Below are 25,795 nucleotides of genomic sequence, written 5' to 3' on the forward strand. Positions count from 1 at the left end.
AAATATGGGAGGTTCCTTTCACATGCGTAATGACGTCACGCCACGCCCCTTCTAGAGGTTTCAAAACAATTGCGATCTATTTCTGTGATGATTAATAATGTTTCTCAGTCACATTTGCATTTATTAACTTTTTATTGTATTTATTTTATTCTTATTTTATTTTAAAGCGGACGATGCAGTTTAACATAGTTCCAATAGAGTGTAACTGATATGCTGCACAGAGAGTTTATAGCTGAGGCTAATTTTAAACTCTTGTCCCTCATTGGGCTTTTACATGCACAGCGTGATTAAAACATACAGCTATCAATGTTCAGTATCATACAACCACAACACAATAAAATACACATACATCAACACACACCACACTACATTAACATACTTATACCCTACAAGTACAATAAGCTAAAAATGGGTACTTTGGTTTTTCTTTCAGCCAGCACTTCAAAGATTTGATATCTGGAATTAGTTTGATTTCAGTTGGTAAAGTAATTTGATTAGGCCTTTGATGTCACCTATACTTGATATTTATTCTTTTTTTTGGTCAAATCCATATGGGCTGGACATCTGTGTATGCGTGACACACAACTAACTAACCAGCTAACTGTATTATTTTTTATATTGCCTGAATATTAAATATTATATAAAACATATTCCAAATTGAATGTAGCTCATGCTATTTTACATTGCTAAAATTAACAAAGAAAATAAGAAACAAAACTGTCAGGTCATTATAAAGGGAAGTTTAATGTACTTGTGATGCCATGTTTGCCCTACATGTATGTTAAAGCCACAGCCACTGTACTATTCACAACATATAAACACGACTATATACTCACAACTTCCTGGAGGATAAACAAAAAAAGAAATCATGGTAATTGGTAGGTGGTTTCATCTAAAGTCAAGAGAAAGTCGGTTGGGAAAACATGAACGATGCACGCCTCCGGGCCGCCAGGTGTCGCTCTCAGTTTATTACAGTATTCTTGTTCCATACTGATACCATCATATACTGCTCTAATAATTACAAAAATCGATCAAACTTCCACGTAAACAAAGATACATGAGAGCAAAGAAATATTTTAAGCGTTATTACGTCCTGTGTCATCAATGGGATGTTGTGTATTTTCAGAATACCGATGAATTAATGAAACTATTCCTCACGTTGAGACACTCCGAGCCCGAGTTGTACTTAAATGCATCGCAGTGACGTCACAGAGTCGCGCAGGCGCAGACACAGACTCGGACGGGACAGGACGGGACAAGATGCAGCGAGAGAAAACTAGCAACGCCGGCGCGGCTGAAAAGTAAGAAAATTGCCATTTAGAGTTTTATTTATAGGACATTTGTATTGTCATCAATTTAAATAAATTCGAACATGTTCCATATATATCGTATTTTAACGTAAATGCCCATATAATAAATGAAATGTCTCTTCAGGCCCGACCGAGAGGCCGCCATAATGTCGAAATACTACGATGGAGTTGAATTTCCTTTCTGTGACGAGTTCTCCAAATATGAAAAAATGGCAAAAATAGGACAAGGGACCTTTGGGTGAGTATAACGGTAACATTTTGTCGTGCGAGTGTATCTCGGAATTCCATTTGTGTGTTATTTGTGGCTAACGTTAGCAGTGCTAGCTAACTTGAGTCACACACAACATGTTGACGTTAGCGGTACAAGACAAGAAGTAAAGATGGTCAGCCGGTCAGGGGGCGATTCATGACCACATATCATGTTGGGAGATTTGGGGAGCTTTCTCTTAAAGACGTACGTTAGCTGTTAGCACTAAATCTAGATTTAGAAAGATCCATGTGGAAATGAGCATTATATTCTATGTTGATCTAGAAATTATATACCAATGTATTTATATTCACAAACATACTTTCTTTGTGAGTGATGAAAATTAAGTGGTCAGCTAATTGTAAGTGTTTATTTTTCTCTTGTGTCTTCAAATTCTCTTCACAGTGAGGTGTTCAAGGCAAAGCACAGACAGACCGGGAAAAAGGTCGCACTGAAGAAAGTTTTGATGGAAAATGAGAAAGAAGGGGTAAGAGGCCATCATTCTACTGTAAAAGTTTATCCTATGTTTTGATATGTTGATTGTCCATATGATTGGGACACTTGTGTTGTACTGTGAGCACTTGTCAATGTGTACTGAACATGTTGTTTTTTGTTTTATTTTACATCAGCATAAAAAGGAACGTCTTGCTATTGTGAAATTATTTCACCGCTGGAAAGATGGCTCTTGCATTAAACAAGGCTGTCTGTGCAGCAGAAAGACAAGATATGTTTGAAATTGGTGCTACATGACAAGATAAAAAGGGCTGGGGTATTTTCCCCTCCCCTCTGCATTTCCAGAATGCACTACGCAGCACCCAACCAATAAACCGTCCTGCTGATCGGTGACATACTGCCAGTCGGGCGGTGCTTGTTTTTGGCTAGCAATCCGTTTTGAAACAGGAAACAGTAAGGTGGCTAGCTTTGAAAGAACTGCGGGGATCGAGACAAGTGCGTCATTGGTTTAATACGCACCTTCAAGCAGGTAGTCCAGTTGTGATGGAAATGCAAAACCCTGGACGCGCTGAGTCAGACTGATTAGAGCCAGGCCTGCAGATGTAATGGCAAAATGGCACTAATGTGTGTGAAGTTTGAGGTTTGTCCAAATTGCATAAAAACTGCTTATTGGCTGGGCCTTCTCCCCTAACTGCTGTAATGTGGCCTCATTTACTTCTCCTTTCTCGTAAGTTTAACACTGCCAGCAAAAGTCTAACTACCTGACTGGTTAGACAGTGAAAAGCCTGTTTTAAACTCCAGGCATTCACTTTTTAAATTGTGTCTGAATTATTAGCTTTTGAATACAACCTGTGCTCATTTCCCCTTTTTGACCAAGGTGGTTTAAGTGATGGTTCAGAGCCAGTGCCTACTCTGGAACCAGTTCCTTGTGTTTCGACAGCCAAAGAACTGACTCCCAGCCAGGATAACTGGTTCCAGAGTGGCACCAACATTTTGCTGGTTTAGAACCAAGAACCACTTACACCATATGCTGTCAGGTTATCTTGATCAGGGACAAACTAACACTACTTATGACTTTCCTTTTCTAGAAACCAGAGTTAGTGCTGCATGTTCTGACTTATCCACAGTGAAATAAACCAAAACATTTTTGTATTTTTACTAACTGAAGCAACAGCGGGTCTGAGGACCAGTCATGTTTGGATGTCAGTGTAGGCATGCAAAGCCAGGAGCAATAGTTGTTCCTGGCAGTGCTGGGAACTTGGAGACGTATCCAGTGACTGGATGATGATCTATGGTGGCTCTCATGCCTGTGGAAAAGCAATCCAGCTCTTAGAAGGTTCACAGGTTGAACCAACTTCAAACCAGCAATAGCACCAGCCCAGAACCAGCACTTGGTTCACTTTGGTTGAAAGGGAAAGGGTAATGTTGCTGCTTGTCTTTGCTCTGCTGTGGATGCAGAAGTCTAAGTATTTATATAGTTTCCTTTGGCTGCTTTGTTTCAGTTCCCAATCACAGCCCTGAGAGAGATCAAGATCCTGCAGCTACTTAAACATGAGAATGTGGTCAATCTAATTGAGATCTGCAGAACCAAAGGTCAGTGTCACATGTCCCCAGTCTATAACTTTGTTCCAAACGTCAATTTGTGTCTTCATGTAGGTTTGTGTATTTTGTTTTTTTTCTAGGTCACTCTTTTGCCCTAAAGATGTAGATGGTTTCATTCTTTTTTTCCTTCTCATTGTTCTTGAAGCTACTCAGTTCAACAGATACAAAGGCAGCATCTACCTGGTGTTTGACTTCTGTGAGCATGACCTGGCTGGCCTGCTGAGCAATGCCAATGTAAAGTTCACCCTGGCAGAGATCAAGAAGGTCATGCAGATGCTGCTCAATGGATTGTACTACATCCACAGAAACAAGGTATGAACAACCGCCGGTTCTTCTGACCTCCAGGGCCTTTGACAGACTTGTGATCTAAAAACAGATATATATGTAAAATGCTCTCTATACAAAGAGCTGAGTAAAATGATTTCTGGTGAAGAAAGCTCACACTGAACTGACACAATGAGCTAATGCTGCTGGTGGTGGTGCAGAATAACACAATCAGCATCACGTTTTTTTTGTCAAAGATGTGGGAGAATGTATCCCTAGTCACACTGATACTGTATCAGCTACTTAACAACATGTTGGCATCCTAAATAAATAAATCCAGTTTTCTTGTAAGTTAAAGCCTATATCTGGGAGCTTATAAACAACATAGGATGATTATTAGGGCTGTCAATATAACGTGTTAATTTCAAAGAACTAATTTTAGGGGAAAAAACGCAGAAAAAAAATAACGCAGATTAATCGCACTTTCTGATGCCCCCTTGACCAGCAGCTTTGTAAAACCAGCCAGAGTTTCTAACTGTTAACATTATTTCTCAAACCAAGAATGACATGTGGTTAATTCTTGAATTGATGCTGTACCTTGGCGTAGCCTGATATATACCTCTTCAGAAATCTAACTGCATGTTCACCGCAGCAGCCTTAAGGTAGATGAATGGAAAATGAAGAATATTGACCGTGCCACAGTTAAAACCAAGAAATACCAGCTGATTTCTTATTTATTAATGTCCCTGTTACAAAGGCTTGTGGTCTAATGTTGCCCTCTCTTGGCTCAGATTCTTCACAGAGACATGAAAGCAGCCAATGTGCTCATCACTAGAGACGGTGTCCTGAAGCTGGCTGACTTTGGTTTGGCTCGAGCCTTCAGCCTGGCTAAAAACAGCCAGGGAAACCGCTACACCAACCGTGTGGTCACACTCTGGTACAGACCTCCAGAGCTGCTGCTGGGTAAGAGATGACTATCTCAACTTAAACTCATGGCACAAAGGCAGAAAAATGCCCGTGCACTTCTTTGTCCTACAGTTGATTTTTGACTTTGTGGCACTAATGATGCTGAGTTTACAAAGTGCTTCGCAAATGACTAACTCAAACAGGACAAAATCAGTATACATATATTTGAACACAATTTAAATTTCTTTCTGCAAATCTATCAGTGAGATGGATAAGCAGGCAACTCTGCTGCAGACTAGTTTAAAGGTATTTAATTTTGTTTATTTTATTGGTAGGTGAGCGAGACTACGGCCCCCCCATCGACCTGTGGGGAGGAGGCTGCATCATGGCAGAGATGTGGACCAGAAGTCCAATAATGCAAGGCAACACTGAGCAGCACCAGCTCACTCTCATCAGCCAGCTCTGTGGCTCAATCACTGCTGAGGTAAGATGACATCATGATGGGAACACAACGGCAGGTGCATTACTTGGAGTCATACCTGTCGTCTTTGTCGACTAAATCCTGACTCATTTTGTCTTTCCATCAGGTGTGGCCTGGCGTGGATAAAAAGTACGAGCTTTATCAGAAAATGGAGCTGCCCAAAGGCCAGAAAAGGAAAGTAAAAGATCGTCTGAAAGCCTACGTCAAAGACCCGTACGCCCTGGACCTGATAGATAAACTCCTGGTCCTGGACCCAGCACAGCGCATTGACAGCGACGACGCGCTCAACCACGACTTCTTCTGGTCCGACCCGATGCCGTCAGACCTGAAGAACATGCTCTCCACCCACAACACATCCATGTTTGAATATCTGGCCCCGCCCAGGCGGAGAGGACACATGCCGCAGCAACAGCCCAACCAGAACAGAAACCCAGCCACCACCAGTCAGACAGAGTTCGACCGAGTGTTCTAGTGGTTAAAGAGATTAATGGACGAGTAGTTTGCCTGGTGGGACTTTGTGTTTAACAACAAATGACAACTGAATTTCCCAGCCGCCTAGTATCGAGGAGAACTACACATTCCTTTTCTGGTTGAGGTTTGGTGAACATCACCTGGAGATTTCTACAGTTTTTTGTCTGATCATCAGTGTGTGTCAGTGAGTGAACAGCAGAGGATGCAGGTTATTTTGAGTTGACCAGGAACAGGACTGTTAAGGTTACTATGTTCCAACTCTGTGCTCTTTTTTTTTTATATATATATATATATATATATATATATATAATGAAGAGACATCATCAGCTCATAGTTTGGGTTCGTTCTTGTGGCATCTTGGCTGAACAAAGCCTCAGTTAGTTTTAATTTTGAGAGTTTGTGAGTCTGGCATTTTAGTTGTTTGCATTTTCATGCTGGTTTTATCATTTTTTTTGTACAAAAATAGCTGTCTCTTGCTATGCAGGCTGTACAGTATTTTCAAGTTTTTTTTATTTATAATAAAGTGAGAAACTTTTATTTAAAGTCGATGAAATGAAAAATGCCTTGTCAGATCACATCCCCGGTCATATTGTGCACCTGTTTAACAATATAAGCTATAAAAAACAAAAACAAATTCTGTTTTTTGTGTTCTCATACAGCAATATTACAATGTTAGGGTGATATAAGACTATATATGGTCTTAGGTTTTGGATATTGTTTCATCATGATATGACATAAGTGGTTTAAAGGCTGCTTCATTTTCTGAACTTATCAATATCGAGGTATTTGGACATAAATATTGTGATACAGCACAATAGACCCTAGTTTTTATGAAGTGATATGTGTGGTTACATATGTTTGAACCAACAATATCATGACATCAGGCAATCTTTACTTTTAGCAGCACAGAGCTAAGATTCAATGTGTCACAATACAGAAGCTACTCTCGAGGTGCCATTTCATCTGGACTTCAAACCATTTTATAAGGACATTGCCTATATTCACATAACCAAAATAAAATGGTTATTTTCCCAGAACTCAAATGACAGTGTGTGATCATGGTATTGCACTATATGCACTCAGACACTGAATATATCGCTCCTTTTGTGAGCTGGTGTTCTGTATTTTTGTTTCAAAGAGACGTGAGGTTCAAGAGCAGCATGTTCTGTCTGGTAAAATTACAAAGACAAGCAAGCAGGGCAACTCATTCCAACTTGTTTCAGTATTGATGTGAGGAAAAGTTTTATCTTGGAAGATTTCTATTTTGACACTAAATGATACAAGGGATGGAGAAATACTAAATACTACAAGATAGTTTACAGAAAACAAGTTTGACCTGGATGTGTAGAAGGCACATTGTTACATTGAAGTACACTCTTACTGGTTTTTCTAGGTTTCTTGTCAGCTTGCCCTGTAATGTTGAAATACCAAATATTATCGGGCTCGAAAGTGTCCTTAAAGTATAACCTAAAATAAACTGTACAGATTGTGGGTAATGTAGGCACCAGGTTTTGAAAGGAAAGAAGAATGTGGGGAATGAAAAAAGTGATATATGTTCAGCTGTATCGATTTTCATCAGTTTTTAAACAAAGGGGGCGATGCAGACCACTGGACTGCTTTTCAAAACCTAGTGCCTACATTACCCACAATGCAACTTAGCCACTGAGTGACATCACTGGAGGTAGTCTATCAGATTACATGCAGCTTCCTCTGGAGCCACAAAAGATTTTATACTACTGTTTTCACATATGCAGTAGTACTCCCCGACACCTGTAAACACACTTTAATGTGTAAACTGGTGGAGTTAACCTTTAAGCAGGACACTTGAGAAACATGAGGCCAGTAGGAGTCAGCATCTCCCAACCCTGGGATAAGTGTTTAACACTCTCAAACCTCATGAATCTTTCTCTGTGTGAACTACATATCCAGTGTTTCAACAACACCGTAGATTCAACATGAAGAGGACTGGAACCAAGTCACACATTGATGAACGGCCTCCAGTAGGTGGCAGCATCACATTACTGTATCATTAAACAGCAGATATACAGCTTTTGTGTACTTGTCACTGAAGCCTTGAAAGTCTATATTATTCTATCAATAATGAAACTTTACACTCATGTCTTTCTCCTTTATTTCCCGCTAGAAAGGCAACTGTTATTTTAATTAATTAATAGTTTCAGGTTCCTCTGCTTGTTCCATAGAGAAACTACATTCCTTTCTGTAGGTTACACTCTAACCTTATTTAAATATTCTATAAACCTACCAGCCACCTGGGTTTCATGAACAGCCACCTGTTTGTGGCTTGCCGAAGTTTGTTTTTGAGTGTAGAACAGGCTCATTGTTGTCACTTGTGGGGGAAAATCTCCCACTACAGCTGCGGGTCAGTAGGTGTTTTCAGGAATGGTCGTCAGCTTGGCGCACCACAATGAGGCAAGACCTCAGACTAGAGAACTGAAATTTAAGCTTTATCTGAGTATAGTATCTGACGGCTTTTTAACAGTTATTGGTTTTAAACGAAAAGAATATCAAGGCTGAAGATTAACCAGAGCAGCACACATGGGACAGTCTTGAACGAGGCTACATGTGCCTACTTATGTGCACTGGATTCAGACAAAAAGGGGACTCGCTTGTAAAAGAAATAGTCAAAGTGCTCTACACTCCACAGGGTACATTTACCCTCTATTATATTGTATGTTGATACTAAATTTATATAAATACACTCACAAAGGGTAGATAATCTTTTCAGAAAAATGTTATTATGGCTTGCATGAAAATCCACAATACACTTCATGTAGGTTTGTGTATTTTGTTTTTTTTCTAGGTCACTCTTTTGCCCTAAAGATGTAGATGGTTTCATTCTTTTTTTCCTTCTCATTGTTCTTGAAGCTACTCAGTTCAACAGATACAAAGGCAGCATCTACCTGGTGTTTGACTTCTGTGAGCATGACCTGGCTGGCCTGCTGAGCAATGCCAATGTAAAGTTCACCCTGGCAGAGATCAAGAAGGTCATGCAGATGCTGCTCAATGGATTGTACTACATCCACAGAAACAAGGTATGAACAACCGCCGGTTCTTCTGACCTCCAGGGCCTTTGACAGACTTGTGATCTAAAAACAGATATATATGTAAAATGCTCTCTATACAAAGAGCTGAGTAAAATGATTTCTGGTGAAGAAAGCTCACACTGAACTGACACAATGAGCTAATGCTGCTGGTGGTGGTGCAGAATAACACAATCAGCATCACGTTTTTTTTGTCAAAGATGTGGGAGAATGTATCCCTAGTCACACTGATACTGTATCAGCTACTTAACAACATGTTGGCATCCTAAATAAATAAATCCAGTTTTCTTGTAAGTTAAAGCCTATATCTGGGAGCTTATAAACAACATAGGATGATTATTAGGGCTGTCAATATAACGTGTTAATTTCAAAGAACTAATTTTAGGGGAAAAAACGCAGAAAAAAAATAACGCAGATTAATCGCACTTTCTGATGCCCCCTTGACCAGCAGCTTTGTAAAACCAGCCAGAGTTTCTAACTGTTAACATTATTTCTCAAACCAAGAATGACGTGGTTAATTCTTGAATTGATGCTGTACCTTGGCGTAGCCTGATATATACCTCTTCAGAAATCTAACTGCATGTTCACCGCAGCAGCCTTAAGGTAGATGAATGGAAAATGAAGAATATTGACCGTGCCACAGTTAAAACCAAGAAATACCAGCTGATTTCTTATTTATTAATGTCCCTGTTACAAAGGCTTGTGGTCTAATGTTGCCCTCTCTTGGCTCAGATTCTTCACAGAGACATGAAAGCAGCCAATGTGCTCATCACTAGAGACGGTGTCCTGAAGCTGGCTGACTTTGGTTTGGCTCGAGCCTTCAGCCTGGCTAAAAACAGCCAGGGAAACCGCTACACCAACCGTGTGGTCACACTCTGGTACAGACCTCCAGAGCTGCTGCTGGGTAAGAGATGACTATCTCAACTTAAACTCATGGCACAAAGGCAGAAAAATGCCCGTGCACTTCTTTGTCCTACAGTTGATTTTTGACTTTGTGGCACTAATGATGCTGAGTTTACAAAGTGCTTCGCAAATGACTAACTCAAACAGGACAAAATCAGTATACATATATTTGAACACAATTTAAATTTCTTTCTGCAAATCTATCAGTGAGATGGATAAGCAGGCAACTCTGCTGCAGACTAGTTTAAAGGTATTTAATTTTGTTTATTTTATTGGTAGGTGAGCGAGACTACGGCCCCCCCATCGACCTGTGGGGAGGAGGCTGCATCATGGCAGAGATGTGGACCAGAAGTCCAATAATGCAAGGCAACACTGAGCAGCACCAGCTCACTCTCATCAGCCAGCTCTGTGGCTCAATCACTGCTGAGGTAAGATGACATCATGATGGGAACACAACGGCAGGTGCATTACTTGGAGTCATACCTGTCGTCTTTGTTGACTAAATCCTGACTCATTTTGTCTTTCCATCAGGTGTGCAGCTTCCTCTGGAGCCACAAAAGATTTTATACTACTGTTTTCACATATGCAGTAGTACTCCCCGACACCTGTAAACACACTTTAATGTGTAAACTGGTGGAGTTAACCTTTAAGCAGGACACTTGAGAAACATGAGGCCAGTAGGAGTCAGCATCTCCCAACCCTGGGATAAGTGTTTAACACTCTCAAACCTCATGAATCTTTCTCTGTGTGAACTACATATCCAGTGTTTCAACAACACCGTAGATTCAACATGAAGAGGACTGGAACCAAGTCACACATTGATGAACGGCCTCCAGTAGGTGGCAGCATCACATTACTGTATCATTAAACAGCAGATATACAGCTTTTGTGTACTTGTCACTGAAGCCTTGAAAGTCTATATTATTCTATCAATAATGAAACTTTACACTCATGTCTTTCTCCTTTATTTCCCGCTAGAAAGGCAACTGTTATTTTAATTAATTAATAGTTTCAGGTTCCTCTGCTTGTTCCATAGAGAAACTACATTCCTTTCTGTAGGTTACACTCTAACCTTATTTAAATATTCTATAAACCTACCAGCCACCTGGGTTTCATGAACAGCCACCTGTTTGTGGCTTGCCGAAGTTTGTTTTTGAGTGTAGAACAGGCTCATTGTTGTCACTTGTGGGGGAAAATCTCCCACTACAGCTGCGGGTCAGTAGGTGTTTTCAGGAATGGTCGTCAGCTTGGCGCACCACAATGAGGCAAGACCTCAGACTAGAGAACTGAAATTTAAGCTTTATCTGAGTATAGTATCTGACGGCTTTTTAACAGTTATTGGTTTTAAACGAAAAGAATATCAAGGCTGAAGATTAACCAGAGCAGCACACATGGGACAGTCTTGAACGAGGCTACATGTGCCTACTTATGTGCACTGGATTCAGACAAAAAGGGGACTCGCTTGTAAAAGAAATAGTCAAAGTGCTCTACACTCCACAGGGTACATTTACCCTCTATTATATTGTATGTTGATACTAAATTTATATAAATACACTCACAAAGGGTAGATAATCTTTTCAGAAAAATGTTATTATGGCTTGCATGAAAATCCACAATACACAATTCACTGACATTTAATTAACATTTAATTTCTCATAAAGAATGACATTTGATGATTATTATTCTATAAATCCACTGAAGGAATTTTCACTTTTATCTAAATATTTCAATAAGTAAGACTCAATGTATTTATGATTTGATCATTTAGTCAATATAATCCTGTCACATTTCCCACAGGATGAGCACAATGTAAGTATGTGCACATGTATTTCCTGTACAGTACATATATGGTGTTCATTTGATTTTACTACTGATTATGTCAGGTGCTAGAAAAATTCAATAGCTATGGACAAAAGTGAGTGAAGTGAATTTATTTTTCTTTTAGCTTTGGCTTGATCTCCACCAATAAAGAATGTCTCTTTAGCTGTTAAATGCTCCACTGCTTTCACCAACTAGTCGCTAACTTGATGTCAGATTGCTGTTTAGTACAGAGCAGGTAGTGCACAGTAGGTTTTAATAGAATAATGGCTAAAGACGACTGCCAATGACGACGCTATGAGAACAGTGAGAGTCAACCAGAACAGTGAAGTTGTGTGTGGTGAAACCAAAATAATGAGCTGAAAGATGCCAAAGTGCTGTGGAGCTGAGAGGAACTGCAGTCAGCTGATAAATCACAAGCAACAGGCCACAGCCACAGGAGGTACGCAGAGCAATCCCCGAAATGTTTTTTGAAAATCAAATGAGTGAATATAAAAAACATACAGCATACACTACTGAAACATATCTAATAAGAAAACGTGAATAAAGTGAAATGTAACTAAGTTATGACTTTGCTGTAATATTTTTGTTCCAGCCCGCTGCATAGTCATGTTCATGCACATCGCACATGCATAGTCATCCATGATTAGTTAAGAGCTCGACTCAAACTGTGATGGTGAGACAGTACGCAGAGGTCAAATGTAAGGTTCATAAAAGACGAGAAACGTGGCCTCAAACAGGAACGACCAGGAAGAGAAGGCCGAGGCAGGAGCAGAATATTTCGAGCAGCCCTGTTTAAACTGAAGTTGACGACAGTGAACCGAGCAGTGCATTATAGAAATGTTTTGATTATAGCCACTTCACTTGCATGTTTTCCTCTGCAAGTGAAATAGTAAGTAATGCATTTAATTCCATGTTTGCTTCATCAGTCTCCTCTTATTTCATTTAACATAATTATATAAATTGTTTTGAAATCATGCGTTTCACTGTGATGCTCTACCTCATGAAAAAAAAAAAACAACTTTTATGCCAGAGTTCAAAGAGTGACAGAGTTTACTCTGGGTTGACTGCATGAATGTTAATTTAACAAACACCACTGAAAAGGTGTCGTAGTTTTTTCATTTTTAATATGATTTTTCATAAATAAGTAAAATAAGTTGTCTGTTCTTGATATCTGCAGTTAGCTTTTTTCAAAGAAACCTTTTCAGAAAATGTTGCAAATGGCGTTCCTTACTGTTCCGAGCAGAAGTGTAGAGCCTTTTATTCTGTGTACTATACATACAGTGGACAAAAAATAAATGATATGGTTAGAAAAAATCATTTGGAGAAGGTTTTTATGAATATGTATATATATTTTGCATGTGCATGTATTTGAATGAATCACCTCAGGCTCAGTTTTCCTCTCGTCAGCCTAACAACAGTCTGTGTCTGGTGTCAAACTGGAGCTTTACTCACATGATGGATTGCTCTTTTAGTTCCAGAGCTCCTCCGCTGTCACTTCTACTGAGGAGGAGAGTGTGTGTGTGTGTGTGTGTGTGTGTGTGTGTGTGTGTGTGTGTGTGTGGAGAGTGACGAGGAAGGGCTGCTGTGTGTTGACAACGATGACAACAACAACTAACATAAATTAGAAAGCGCTCCATTGGACAGATGGGCCTCCGCCTGCACCCGCCTGCATGCAAATGGACTCCCAACTCTTCTCCATAGAAACAGCTCTGTTGATTGTCTGTGCGGATGAGAGGCCGGGATGCAAAATGACGCTCCAAACTGTGCCAGGTTTGGGCCACAGTAGGGCACGCTGTGAACTGGCTCCAAATGGCCTATTATGGTCTTCTCTCTGACTGATGTGATGACACTCGGCTTCAGGCTTTGTTTGGGGCAAATGCCATGTCAGATTAGGATAAATGTCATTTCAGATTCTCAGATGGTTTCTCTCCTGAGAGCCAGGAAACATTGCTGCTATATTTGGTATGGCTCTGCTCTGTGGATATAATTTAATCTGAACAGCCTGATACATACTATGCATTCCTGAAGTCTGTGGTGATATCTTCAGAGGACTGAGAAGAAAAGTACCATCTATCATCTACATGGATGAAACCTTTCATCTATTTCCTCTTTCCCAAATCCATCTCCGAGGCAGCGGAGTGATGTCTGTACTACTGTTGCTGACTATTTACCATTATTGCTCTTTTGTGTGAGCTCTTTTTACACAGAGCTGCACCCATGAGTGTGTTGGATTGTAATGCTGATGCCGGAGACATACTGGAGAGACCTATAGATAGCATGCCTTGGCTCTAGGGCCTGTTGGTGCAGACTGAAATAGCCACTGTTGGATGGATTACCATATGTTTTTTTCAAAATTCATGGTCCCCAGAGGATGAACCCTAATGTCTTTGGACTTTTCATCACGTATCACCATCACGTCATTATTTCCATTTTTCCAAAACTTAACTGTGACAAATGATCTACATCAACATCATATGTACTGTGCTAATTAGCAAATGTTAGCATGTTGGCATGTTAACCTGAGATGGTGATCATTGCCTACATTATACCTGCTAAACATCAGCATGTTAGCATTGTGAGCATGTTAGCATGGTGACACATGCATTATGCACAAAGCACCTCATGGCTGTACACTTTGTCTTATTGAAGGACAATTCATCAGATCCAGAGGCGGCTCAGCAGGAAAAGGTTTGATTGAAGGGCTGAAGTTAATTTCTAGAAGGTAAGAAGTGATTGTGTTTGTACGTTCAGCCACAGCTCGTCTGATCAGAACCAGAGATCTGCGATGTGGCCAACTAAAGTCTGACGATCATGACAAATTGACGAGTTCTACCAAATCATATGACAGCATATCTTTGGGATGCTAATAGCCCCTTATCACAGCAGACATTTTGACTTGAAAAACCCAGGTGTGTCCAATAACATTAACGATGGCTCCATCCTATTTGGTGTCCCAGCAGGCCGTGTCAGTGAGTGAGCATGCACAATACCAGAGCCCTGAAAACCAGCTCACCTAAATGGAATGCAGCCATCACTAATGCTATAAAATCCACCTGTTCTTCTCCTGCTTAGACAGGTCCAAACTGATGTGGTGTCGCCCTACATGTACCTGTCCACCGTCCTGCTGATGAGTTATATTCAGCATCGATAGTCTGAGTCTCAGTTTAGAGCCCATTCATAAATCACACATATTAAACAGTAAGTTGGTTTCATTCATGATCATGACATCTCACAGTCATCATCACGTGGGTGGAGTTTGCTCAGTTGTAATGAAGCAACTGTAGCATGGTAGTTTGGTCATGTGATAACACGTGCTCCACTTCCTCAAACATTCAGCACCTTAACATCGCTGCTGCTGCACCCTAAAGACAGGACACCTCTGTGGTGCGGTGTAAGACGTCATTATGACATCACAGCTGTGGGGAATGACAAGGGTCCTGGACGGGAGACTCAGCCTTGTGTCCACTCAGCTGTTGTGTGTGGACTACAGTGATGGACTGACCACCATATATAGAGCTACACAGCTAGCATTGCTCAAGAAGGACCGGACTTCACCAAAATATGTGAACATTATTGTAAAAGTGTGATTCACATTTCCTCCAACAAATGTCTGAGTTACAGTGCCATTATCTGAGGAGTCTGAGGTATCTTGTCCCAAGTATTCATATTAATTATCAGTTAATTATCAATCAGTGTGTATTGTGTGCCTTCCTCAGATGCTGATTCACAGTTATTGCAGGTGTTGTGAGCACAGGAGCTGACAGTGACACTTTCCTCACTTATCACCTTGTATTTTTCTCGAAAGTTTACTTTCAGGAGACCGGGAGGACGAGCCAATCAGGTGAGGCATTTCCATCACTTTCTCCTTCCTCTTTCTTTTCTCATTTTCCCCCTTCACCACTGTTCCATTCCTCGCCAGCGGCGGCTGTATGTGGCTGATGGCATCCGCCGTGCAGGGCAGCACACATGAAAGGGGTCCTGTCACTCACTTGAGGCGACCATATGTGTGCCTGCATGAGCTCTGTGCCAGCGGCGGGCTGCCTCTGCCAGAAGACATTAGGGAAGCAGCAGGGTGTCATTAAGGCGGCACGATGATTGATTAACCGTAAATCGTGAGCATGAGACCTACCAGTCCCAGCTTCTACCTCTCCCTCCACACCACACACACACATACACACACACGCACACACCTTCCCACCTACACACACAAAGTCAGAGAGAGAGAGCAGTGGGCTGAGGTGGAGATGGAGACAGAGGGAGCCCCCTGCAGATGCGAGGGTGTAATTGCATTAGCTGCCCAGTAGGGAGAGGATGAGCTTGGGTTGCTCTGAAATGAACACAGTCAGGGGCCACATCGAGCCATTAGTAGCACTCCAGCCCTCTGCTTCTCTCCTCAGGCGGATTTCATATGCAGCTTTTCTGCAGCAGCTCACAGAGCTGTGGGGAGTTAATGGCAGCTCCCGGTAGCTTATCCTGTGTCACTGGAAGTCTTTCTGTGGAGGACAACAAGATTTTACACCAGACGTTGATCACTGTCTTTATGAGGAGAACTAAACAAACACTGCAAGACATGAAATTCAAGAGCATCATCAGTGATGTTTTAGTGCTTCACTCAGGTGTATGGAACAAAATAGTGTCATAATTCACAAGTTTGGGTGGAAAAAGTTCTCAAACAAAGTTAGCCAGCAAATCTTTTCCAGTTTGGAACATTTGTGAAAGGGTAAAAACAAATGCAACAAAGAGATGTGGAAACAGACTACATCGTGATGCACCTGAAGCATCGTCCACTGAAGCTTCAGCTGAAGAGATGAAAGCATCAGATCAGTGAGGACACTGTAACCTTCCTCACATTAATACATGAAACTAATACCAGAATGTCTTCATGTTTGACTGGAGCTCTATTAATTACTCATGTTGCCCTCTTCTCCTCAGAGGCTCGATGGCACCTGACTGGTAGGCAACACTCAGACAGAATCAGACGATCCTCCCATTCATTTGAATGAGGGTGGTGTGTTAATGCTGCTGTGGTACAGACCACAGGGGCTGCTGGACAAAAACACAGCCAGCTGTGGTGACGAAGCTGAATCAGATTCAACTTGTGGAGGAAGGCACCCCGATGTCACATTGCAGTGGCCAATCACGTAAGCTCACTCCATTTGGCCTTTGTACACCAGTTTTAAACACTAATTATGATCTGTTGATGCAGATAATCACTGGGAGGAACAGCACACTAAATTACAAATCAACTATGGTGAAAGCATGACCACAGATCAGAGGGCGGGTCAGTGTCATGGTGCTAGCAGCGTGGCTAAATGCTACAGGGGAACACAGGGGACATTAACGTTTCATTTTAAGATTACTGCCATTAAAAAGTAGAGAAAAGTAACCAAAAATGATGGTAGAAGCCCTTTGCGACTTGTTGCACATGTGGGTTTTATCGGCCAGACGGCGTGTAGCTAACTGTACCTGTACCTTTGAATGTACTGACTCTACCGTCATTCTGAAGCCTTCTTTACAGCCCACAATCAGTAACTCTGCAGCCTAATAATAGGAATGACAGACGCAATATAACATGCAGGCATGCAGTGTTAGACACAGCTGTTTACATGAAAACAATACAGCAGGGCTCTTATAGCCAGTATATGATGTTTAAACATGCAACTAATGAACCTGTAAACTATGAGTGCTGACATAGAAACCATAAAAGTGCAAATACCATGAAAATGCACAGGCTTTTTTTTTTCAAAACACATTCACACATATAAATGATTAAACTTACTTTTTTTAGTAACGGATTACTTTTATGAAAAACTAACTACATAACGGATTACTTGAATTGCAGAACTAACGGGTTACGTTACTCATTACAGCAAAAAAGTAATCGGAGTACTCTAACGGATTACTTTGTAACAAGTTACCCCCAACACTGCTCACCTTAATGATAATTATTCTGTGGAAATGGACCAGCAGTTATGAGCAGGACCAGCATGCCAGCAGCAGAGCGACACAGCAGCTTCTCCTTGTTGTCTGATGGAGGCTGGCACACTCTGACTTGTTTGCATTTCTTTAACAGTCCAACCTATAAGAAAGTTGATTTTTGAGTCTCATTCCCAACCCTAACCCTATGGGATCATAGGTCGGTTGTAGGTTTGTTTCTGTTGTGAGGCTGGATCTGACCCAGACTTGGGCCAATTCTGGTTTATTGGGTCTATTCTTGGCTGACACGTGGGCATGATACGGCACGTTTGTGGCTCAGATCTGGCAAAGAGGAGTGGACTGCCCAAGTGAACCCTGTCAAAAAAAAGGTAAATGCTGCTAGCTTGTTGAGGTTTGTACTGTGAGAAATCAGGTTAGTGCTACGCTAACTAGCCATTTTCAGCGTGTTGGTTGCTAGCTTGTAGGCTGTTGTTGTGTCACGTCTCGACTGGGATTTTGAAGGAAGAGGGGGATTCCAACTGAAACAGACCCCACCCCCCACTGAGTGACAGCTGATGAGCCTAACACAGCCCAACGCATGCTAAGTAGATCAGCACCATATGTTTTAATTTTTATTTATTATTTTATTTTTTATATATATCGCCCAAAATCACATTCACACCACCTCAGTGGGCTTTACAGTCTGTCCTCAGACCCTCGATTCGTCACAATCATCCATCGTCTCCTCTTTGGCTTCATCCTGTCACCCGTTGGCCGTCACATCCACCTTACACTGAATGCTGTAAGAAATGCAACACAAAATGTTAAAGACAAATCCAGAGTCACTGACAGAAAACAGATAAAATGACAGTTTGCATAAAACATGTGAAAGTCTCATAGCAGCATGTGTGTAAAATTACCAGCCTCTAATGTGTCTGCCTTTCATTTTTCCCTTCACACCCCTCTGTGTCCTGGAGTCCTGTGGAGCCACAGAGAGATGAGTGATGAAATCAGCAGAGAGGGAGTCAGCGACGGGACCGCTCGGCTAATGTTTTGTTTGGTATTAACATGCACAAGGCACTTAAACTCCCACTGATTTGGATGAAAAAACATTTGGAATAGGCCTCATCAATCAAAGGGCACACACACAGGAGCTGTCAAAGTCCTGGGGTGCTCGCTGTGTTGGTGTGTGTTACATCGCTCAAAGGAATTGGTTTTGTAAAGGAGAAACTGTCTCTCTCCACTACAACTTTAATGATCCATTTTATTCTCTTCTGTCATGTTTGAGACCAGACGAGGGTCATGAGCACATGTGGTGCACCTAGGCGGCCCTGGACTCCTGGTTTCTGAACTACATGACCCCACCAGCCCTTCACTCTCTCCACCTTCTCATAATGGATGTGAGAGGGGGACACACTTCATTATGTTGCTGTATTGGAGAACAAACCGCAAATAAATCTTTGTTGTATAAGCTCACTGGTTAGAAAAAGTGAATGATGGTGAGGAGGTCCGACCTGCCTCAGGCCTCCAGAATACGATCGTATGTTCACACCTGTGCGTGTCATTGGTGGAAGAAGTGCTCAGATCCTTTACTTAAGTCAACAGTAAAAAGAAGAAAAAATACTAAGTCCTCTTTAGTGTACAGAAGTGTTATCAACAAAATATACTTCATAAGTATCAACTGTAAAAGTAATCTCTGCAGAAAAATGGCTCATATAACTATTTTTACTGCTGTAGCTGTTTGAGGTGGAGCTACCTGTAACTACGTCATCTACAGTTAGGATAACAAGATACATGTGAGGCGTTCAGAGATGATTAAAGAAAACTGAATTCTGCTGCATCTCAAACTGAAGCTGTCCCCGGCCCACACACACTCACACACACGTTTAGACAGGATGGATCTCCTGCTTTCATTTCTAAGCTTTGCTTGCTTTGTCTGAACTAGAAGCGGAGTAGAGGAGGAATGCAAAATGGAAAATACTCCTCAAAATGTTACTGAAGTCCAGCACTTCAGTAGATGTTTGCGTCGTTCTGTCGCCTTCATCTCGCTGCCTCTAGAATGAGCCTCTTGTCGTGGGTGAACGCAGCCACAGGTCACCAGATGAGTCTCCCAGTAGGAAGTGAGAAAGAAATACATTTTGCTCCACACAGCTACATTTTGTTTTCTCCAATCTCTGCAAGTATTGTATGATTTGATCTCTTCACCCATGTGATATATAAGTATATATTTTATACTTAAATTATACTTTTAGCATAAAGTGTGTTAAAAGTTTATATAGTGCATTTTTTTGGTACTTCACCAAAGTCCAGAGAGTTACTATGTAGCATACTATGATGTGACTATGCTAAGTGTATTCAGGGTAAATTATTGTAAAGCAAACTGATAGTAAATAATAGAACTTAATTTGTAAATATATTGATTTTTGGTTGTTTTTTTAGTTTTTTTTTAATTAGAATACGTAAAGAACAAGAAACAACAAAAATAATAGTTAAAAAACAAATAAAAAATACATTGAAAATACAGAAAAAAATAATTTACAGACAATGAAAAGCATAAAGGAAAAGAAATCGTCAAACACTTGATGACTTTGTCTACATAGTGGAAAAAAGGAGTGAGAAGTATAAACGCATTTAATCCAGCCCTTCTCCATAAGTCACTGAATGATAATTAACCAGCTTCCTTAACGGTCTAAACCTTTACTCTAAGTCATTTTCCTAATCTTGTATATATTTAGTATTGATTAGCTTTTATCTTTGTCATGCAAAAATATAAATTCATTACTGATATACTATCCTTATCAAAAAATATATAATTGTATCAATCATATTTATCTTAATCATATTGACCAGTCTTTTTATGAGTATATTAATATATGTAATATGATATGCAATACACACACACACACACACACACACACACACACACACACACAATATCTGATTTTGCATATAAAATACAATAAATGTAAAAATATGAGGATTATACCTTATTTTTATACACATAGAATAGAAGAAATATAAGAAGAAAAAAATAAGAATACGTTTTAAGTAACCAAATGAATAAATAAACAGTAAATAAACAGTAACCCATGTAAACAGCTGGTGATTGTCAAACCCCTTGTCTTTATACCATATTTTGAACTACTTTATGTTTGGACATGGATTTAGCTCCACGTTAAAACTGTTCCATAGTTTCACTCCACAGATTTATTGTCTGTTTTTATTATGTATTTGTACTGTGCTTTTAGGTTAATGTATTATTCTGTTTTGAAAGGCAGGAACTATTTGAAAAAAAGCCACAAAAAAAAAGAAATCTTGAGGGAATAAAAATACAACAAAATGCCCAATGGATTTCATACATCATTAGTGTTGTGAAATAAATAAATGCATTATGATCATGAAATTGGGTATTCTCCTGACTATAACTGTACCATCAACATAATAATAATCACTGCATCCCTGGTCACACGTACCAAACTGAGATCACAAAGAAAAACACCATCAGGGTTGTTGTGGTTGTTGTTTTTTTGTCAGTAAAATGACATTTATGTATAAAATCTGAACCAGAAATGAAAAATGAATGCATTTCAAATCCCTGAATAATATAGATATTTAAGGCTTCAAAGGCATGCCTCATACACAGGTAATGTGTGTAGTGAAATAAAAGGTGGTAATGATGCCTCGCTTTTCTCACTAATATGTGTGTGTTTGGATCAGATTGTCAGTGGTGGTCCAGCCAGTCACTGCCGTATCCTCCTGTGACTCATTCCACTGGGACTTCTCATGTCCATCATAACTGAGTAAGGTTGGACTGAAACACCTACACTTAACCCATTTTTGAATGTTGCTGGAAGGATTTTGCAGAATTTGCCTTTTAGAAAGAGTTTTTAAGACCAAGTGTAAGACGGCAGCCAGCATCACGTTGAAACTGTGAGCCGCAGTGAGGAGAGTCAGACATGTTGGACTGACATTTCTGAGCAGAAATGTCACTGATTCAGACTCTACAAACCAGGTAACTCCAGACCTTACCAGACCTCTTCTTATTGGAGAACTGAGAAGAAATATTACTTATCTAAGTACTGATACTTTGGGGGTAAATACCTCAATACATCTACAGTATGTATTTCCAGTATGTCTATTCACAAGGTGGAAAACCAAACAAGACACAATAAAGATGAGTGAATAACTGCACCTGGACAGTGCCGTGGCCACACTCACAATGCTGGTGATTCAGCAGCCTCTGAGGATGTCTGGTATATGTCACTCATATATAAAACCATCGTGACTTTCCAGGTGATCTCAGTGTGAACAGACTGACAGACAGACTGACTCCTTGGTGTTGCACCAGCAGAGAGCAGCATGGAGTAACCGGGACAGAGACGGTGTGTCAGTGTTAATGTTAATGACAGTTAAAAGCTGTAGGGCCTATAGAGCCTCTGCCCATACATCATATGATGGGTTAGCAGACTGACACAGCAGGCACGGCCCTCTGTGCCCCAGCCTGAGATCTGCATGAACTGATCACTTGTGTTGCTCCTGACTGTGGTCCCAGTCCCTTCATACTGAGTGTCTGTGATACCAAGTCTACATAGTACAGCTGCATGACTTAGGCTACTGATATATTAAGTTGAACTGAAATTTGAATTCTTGTCATTTTTTGTGTAAGGGAATATAAACTATAATGATATTATGGGAATTGTGTATATTTTTTTCCATTTTGACAGAGATGTTTTATTCTATTCTATTTATTTATTATATTAACCTTTTCAACAAGCCCACACACAGAAGCGGTGGCGCTTTCAGTCATCTGTCCCTTTACAAAATTTAAAAACATTTTTACAGTTTGTGTTTCACTTGAAAAGTGGAAGCAATCAAGCTAGGCTACCGAAAGTGGAGGCTAGTTAGCATTGTTTGATAACGTTAGCATTAATTCCCTTCAGAAGTTACTTTTTGTAAAGCTGCTCTAGCTAGCATTAGCCCACATGGATCAAGATATAGAACAGCAGATGACTAGACTGTCAGAGTTTACACCTGTAGTCCTGTAAGCTCAGCACTCCGTACATCCTTTTTTCTTGTATTATAGACGAAGAAGCTATGGTAAACAGGTGAATCACTGAAATCACTTTCTTGTGTACCACCTTGGTCAGCACCATGAGCAGCTGGTGAAGAGGCCAGGCCATATTCATTTGGGGAAAAATGATCTGGTGTGCCAAAATATGGAGAAAGCTCTCTTTGGGCTTCAACCATGGGGTGTAGGAAACTGGCCTGTGACCTGGCTACAGGAATGGGGACCCAACACCTGTTAAGTGAAGCCGAAGCCAGTTGCTGGGAAGACTGGCTCCAGCATTCATGAAGAACAACTCCATGCCTCTCTCTTCACACCTCACAGGACACCAGCTCTGCCAGGCACGAAATAAAAGTAGGTGAGTTCCTTCATATTAATGAAAACAGGTCTGAGAAGCTGAACAACATACTGTATGTCCCTGCACACTGTGGAACATAGAAGAGACAGGAGTCCAAAATGTCCAGAAACCCCAGCAACACAAGGTGCCTGACAAAGTGGGAGGATGACAGGTGCATGCAGAGGATTTCATGTAACCGCTGTGTGCATGATGAACGCAGCAAAGCAAACTGTGAAAGAGAATGATCCTCACATTCTCATACTTGATGGCCTCCAATCACATAAAACATTGGAGGTTGTTAATCTGAAATGATCTATGATTTCCCTATTGCTCCACACTCTTCAGAGTGGTTGTCTGATGGATGACAAAAAACCTCCCACCACGCTGCTCAAGAGCCCAGAAGACAACCAGAGTGTGCTGGCATCTTTCAGAGGCTCCATGTTTTACATGTAGGGAACCACTTTCACCACGTTGTACACTGTATGATTGTATGTGATAAAAAATATTCTTCTTCTTCTTCTAAACAATGCTAACACTGTCGTCTGTCGCCACTGACCCTTCAGTGTCAACTGGCTCTCACCGCAGCCAAAGTTACAGCGAACAAGGCCCAGAGACAGGAAGCAGAGCTCGAAGCCTCACCTCAGCTGACAGGAGAGCTGCAGGTCGCAGTGGATGATGTCCCTTTACAGAATTTTAACAAAGTCTGTTTAATTATCCTTTAAATGTGTTTACTTAAGCAAACTTCATAGATTGTTGATATTCAGATTAAAACATTAAAATAGACGTCTCACCTCAGTTACTCCAGGGTCTAAGCAACTGAAAACACTGTCCCCAGTTTAAAATTAAGTTTTTCTTTCAATTTGTACATGTTTGACAGCAGAGATATAAAAACTATTAAAGTTCTGCTTTGACAAAAAGTGACCTAATGTTTCCTTTATCTTCTTTTGGGTTCATGTTTGTGGAGTCAGTGTCAGGCCGTGTGTCCATGTCATCTCATCCTGAAATCAGACTTTTCTGTCTGTCCTCGGCATGGACACCCACATCCAACAAAAACATTATCTGTAAAGTTCACGACTCAACCCCAAATCTGTCAAAGCCTTCACAAATAGATATTTTTGGACTTTTTCAATTGGACACATGCGATTATTGAGCTCATGAAGTTCACAGAGGTCTTGGATTTCGGTCATAGTGCTTCTATATTGCAGCTTCTTCCCTGCTTTGTTGAAAAGTGTTATAGCTCTTAGATACTCCTTGTCATCTCTTCTTTTATATGACTCCCCAAGCCACGGGTCCCCAGAAGGCCGGCCTGACTGAATATCAAAAAGAGCAATTTGACTGGGCCTTTGAAATGCTGAGCTGTAATGTCAGTCCTGGGCCCTTTCAGATAGAAAGGAGAGGGAAATGTCATTGCAGATTTCTATCAGCCAAGTCATAAAGAGTGCCCTCTTGGTGGCCAGCTGGGCCTGCCAACAGGACAACTGCCCTTTTATTGGCCATGTTTTCAGAGCTTTAGCCAGGATTTGGAGATGCTTTTTAACATTCAACATGCACACGTTTCCCCCACAGGGAATAGACTCCAGGCCACCAAAACAGAAACTTTTGTTTCCATAATAACATTTACTGGCTTGAAGGGTAAACTTCTTATCTTTGGTTTATGTCCATCACTGCGGGGTATGGACCGATATAACATACAGCTGTCATCTGAAATGTCTGTCTCTCTATTGGAGTCACAAATAGGTAGTGAACCTTTACACATGACTTGTGTGACTGTATAATAATATATGACAAATGCTATTTCATAGCATATTTTTAGACCTTTTAATTATTTCTTTTTTGGCAACATGGATATTATTTGACAGCCATCATCTCATTTAAAACCACATTCTGTAACTGTGTGTGGATGCCCTATCTGGTTGATACGGTGGATCTCGTACAGCGTGAGCACTCAGAAGTAAATGACAAGACAAGTAGTTTTTTTAAATGACTGATTTTCCTTTATGACAGTTACTACGATACAAATTCAGGTGGAAGCATATGAGGTGCAGCTTGGTGACAGGATAGGAAATGTGGAGGAATCTGGATTGTACAACAACGTATCAAAAAGAACAAAAAACAAAAAAGGTTTTATAGAATACTTGTATCAATACGCTGCACGTAATATTTTTGTGTGGAGCAAATCGTCAGTGTTTTCATCATAGAAGCATGCTACAGTCATTCCAGATGAGGTGAGGGCAGTTTTGAGCACATGTGAGCACGCAAACATCATGACAAACTGTTAAAAGTCTGAGAAGAAGCTCCTGACAGTGTATGTCTGGGGAATGTGGGCAGTCTAACAAAGCATGTGTTAGACATAATAATGGCACAGTGCGATGGAAGTCAGGATTGTTTGTTTTGATGGGTTTACAATGTGTGTATGTGCACGCTTTTACTGAAAAGAGAAATTATAGTATTTCGGGTTGGTTTTCTCACATCGTCATGGTAACTGTGTCGCAGCAGCTACTTTACGATTTCATGCCAGCAGAGTAGCTTTGAATTAAATTTGATTTTGTGCAGACAAGCTGAAGGAAAAGTGAGTTTATGAAGCATACTCCTTTGAGTGTGTGTGTGTGTGTGTGAGTGTGTGTGTGTGTGTGTGTGTGTGTGTGTGTGTGCATGTGTGTGTGTGGCCTCCTCGGAGAAGTCAGGTAGCCATATGGCAACAGGCCAGCGTTTTCTTCAGAATGCTTTCACGGCTTTCTTCTTCCACAACCTCGAGTGTGGACTATGTGTGTGCATGTATTTGAATGTGGATTAAATGGGTTTATTTTTAGTAAGTTAAACCACTTTCACTCTTTATAATATCCTCTTTTCACACAGGATCTGTCACAATCACTCTGAATAGGGTCAAACCAAACAATCAGTGACATTTGCTCGACAGTTTTTTTGTATTGTTCCAACAATAACACTGTAAGATCCTG

The 25,795-nt window shown here is 40.7% G+C and overlaps 2 protein-coding genes across 2 annotated transcripts; both read left to right on the forward strand.

Moving 5' to 3' along the window:
• Positions 1–1,227: 1,227 nt before the first annotated feature.
• On the forward strand, positions 1,228–6,777 carry cdk9 (cyclin-dependent kinase 9 (CDC2-related kinase)). Its single transcript, XM_073478659.1, has 8 exons — positions 1,228–1,301; positions 1,435–1,548; positions 1,963–2,044; positions 3,513–3,603; positions 3,758–3,924; positions 4,668–4,839; positions 5,118–5,266; positions 5,370–6,777. Exons 1-8 carry the CDS (start codon positions 1,261–1,263, stop codon positions 5,733–5,735), a joined length of 1,182 nt encoding a protein of 393 aa, XP_073334760.1. The 5' UTR covers positions 1,228–1,260; the 3' UTR covers positions 5,736–6,777.
• Positions 6,778–7,689: 912 nt separating this feature from the next.
• Positions 7,690–23,291, forward strand: LOC141006210 (cyclin-dependent kinase 9-like). The gene is made up of 5 exons (XM_073478359.1): positions 7,690–7,757; positions 8,556–8,787; positions 9,529–9,700; positions 9,979–10,127; positions 23,184–23,291. Exons 1-5 carry the CDS (start codon positions 7,690–7,692, stop codon positions 23,289–23,291), a joined length of 729 nt encoding a protein of 242 aa, XP_073334460.1.
• The last annotated feature ends 2,504 nt before the right edge of the window (positions 23,292–25,795 follow it).

The sequence above is a fragment of the Pagrus major genome, chromosome 12 (genome assembly GCF_040436345.1).
Source record: "Pagrus major chromosome 12, Pma_NU_1.0".
NCBI lineage: Eukaryota > Metazoa > Chordata > Actinopteri > Spariformes > Sparidae > Pagrus > Pagrus major.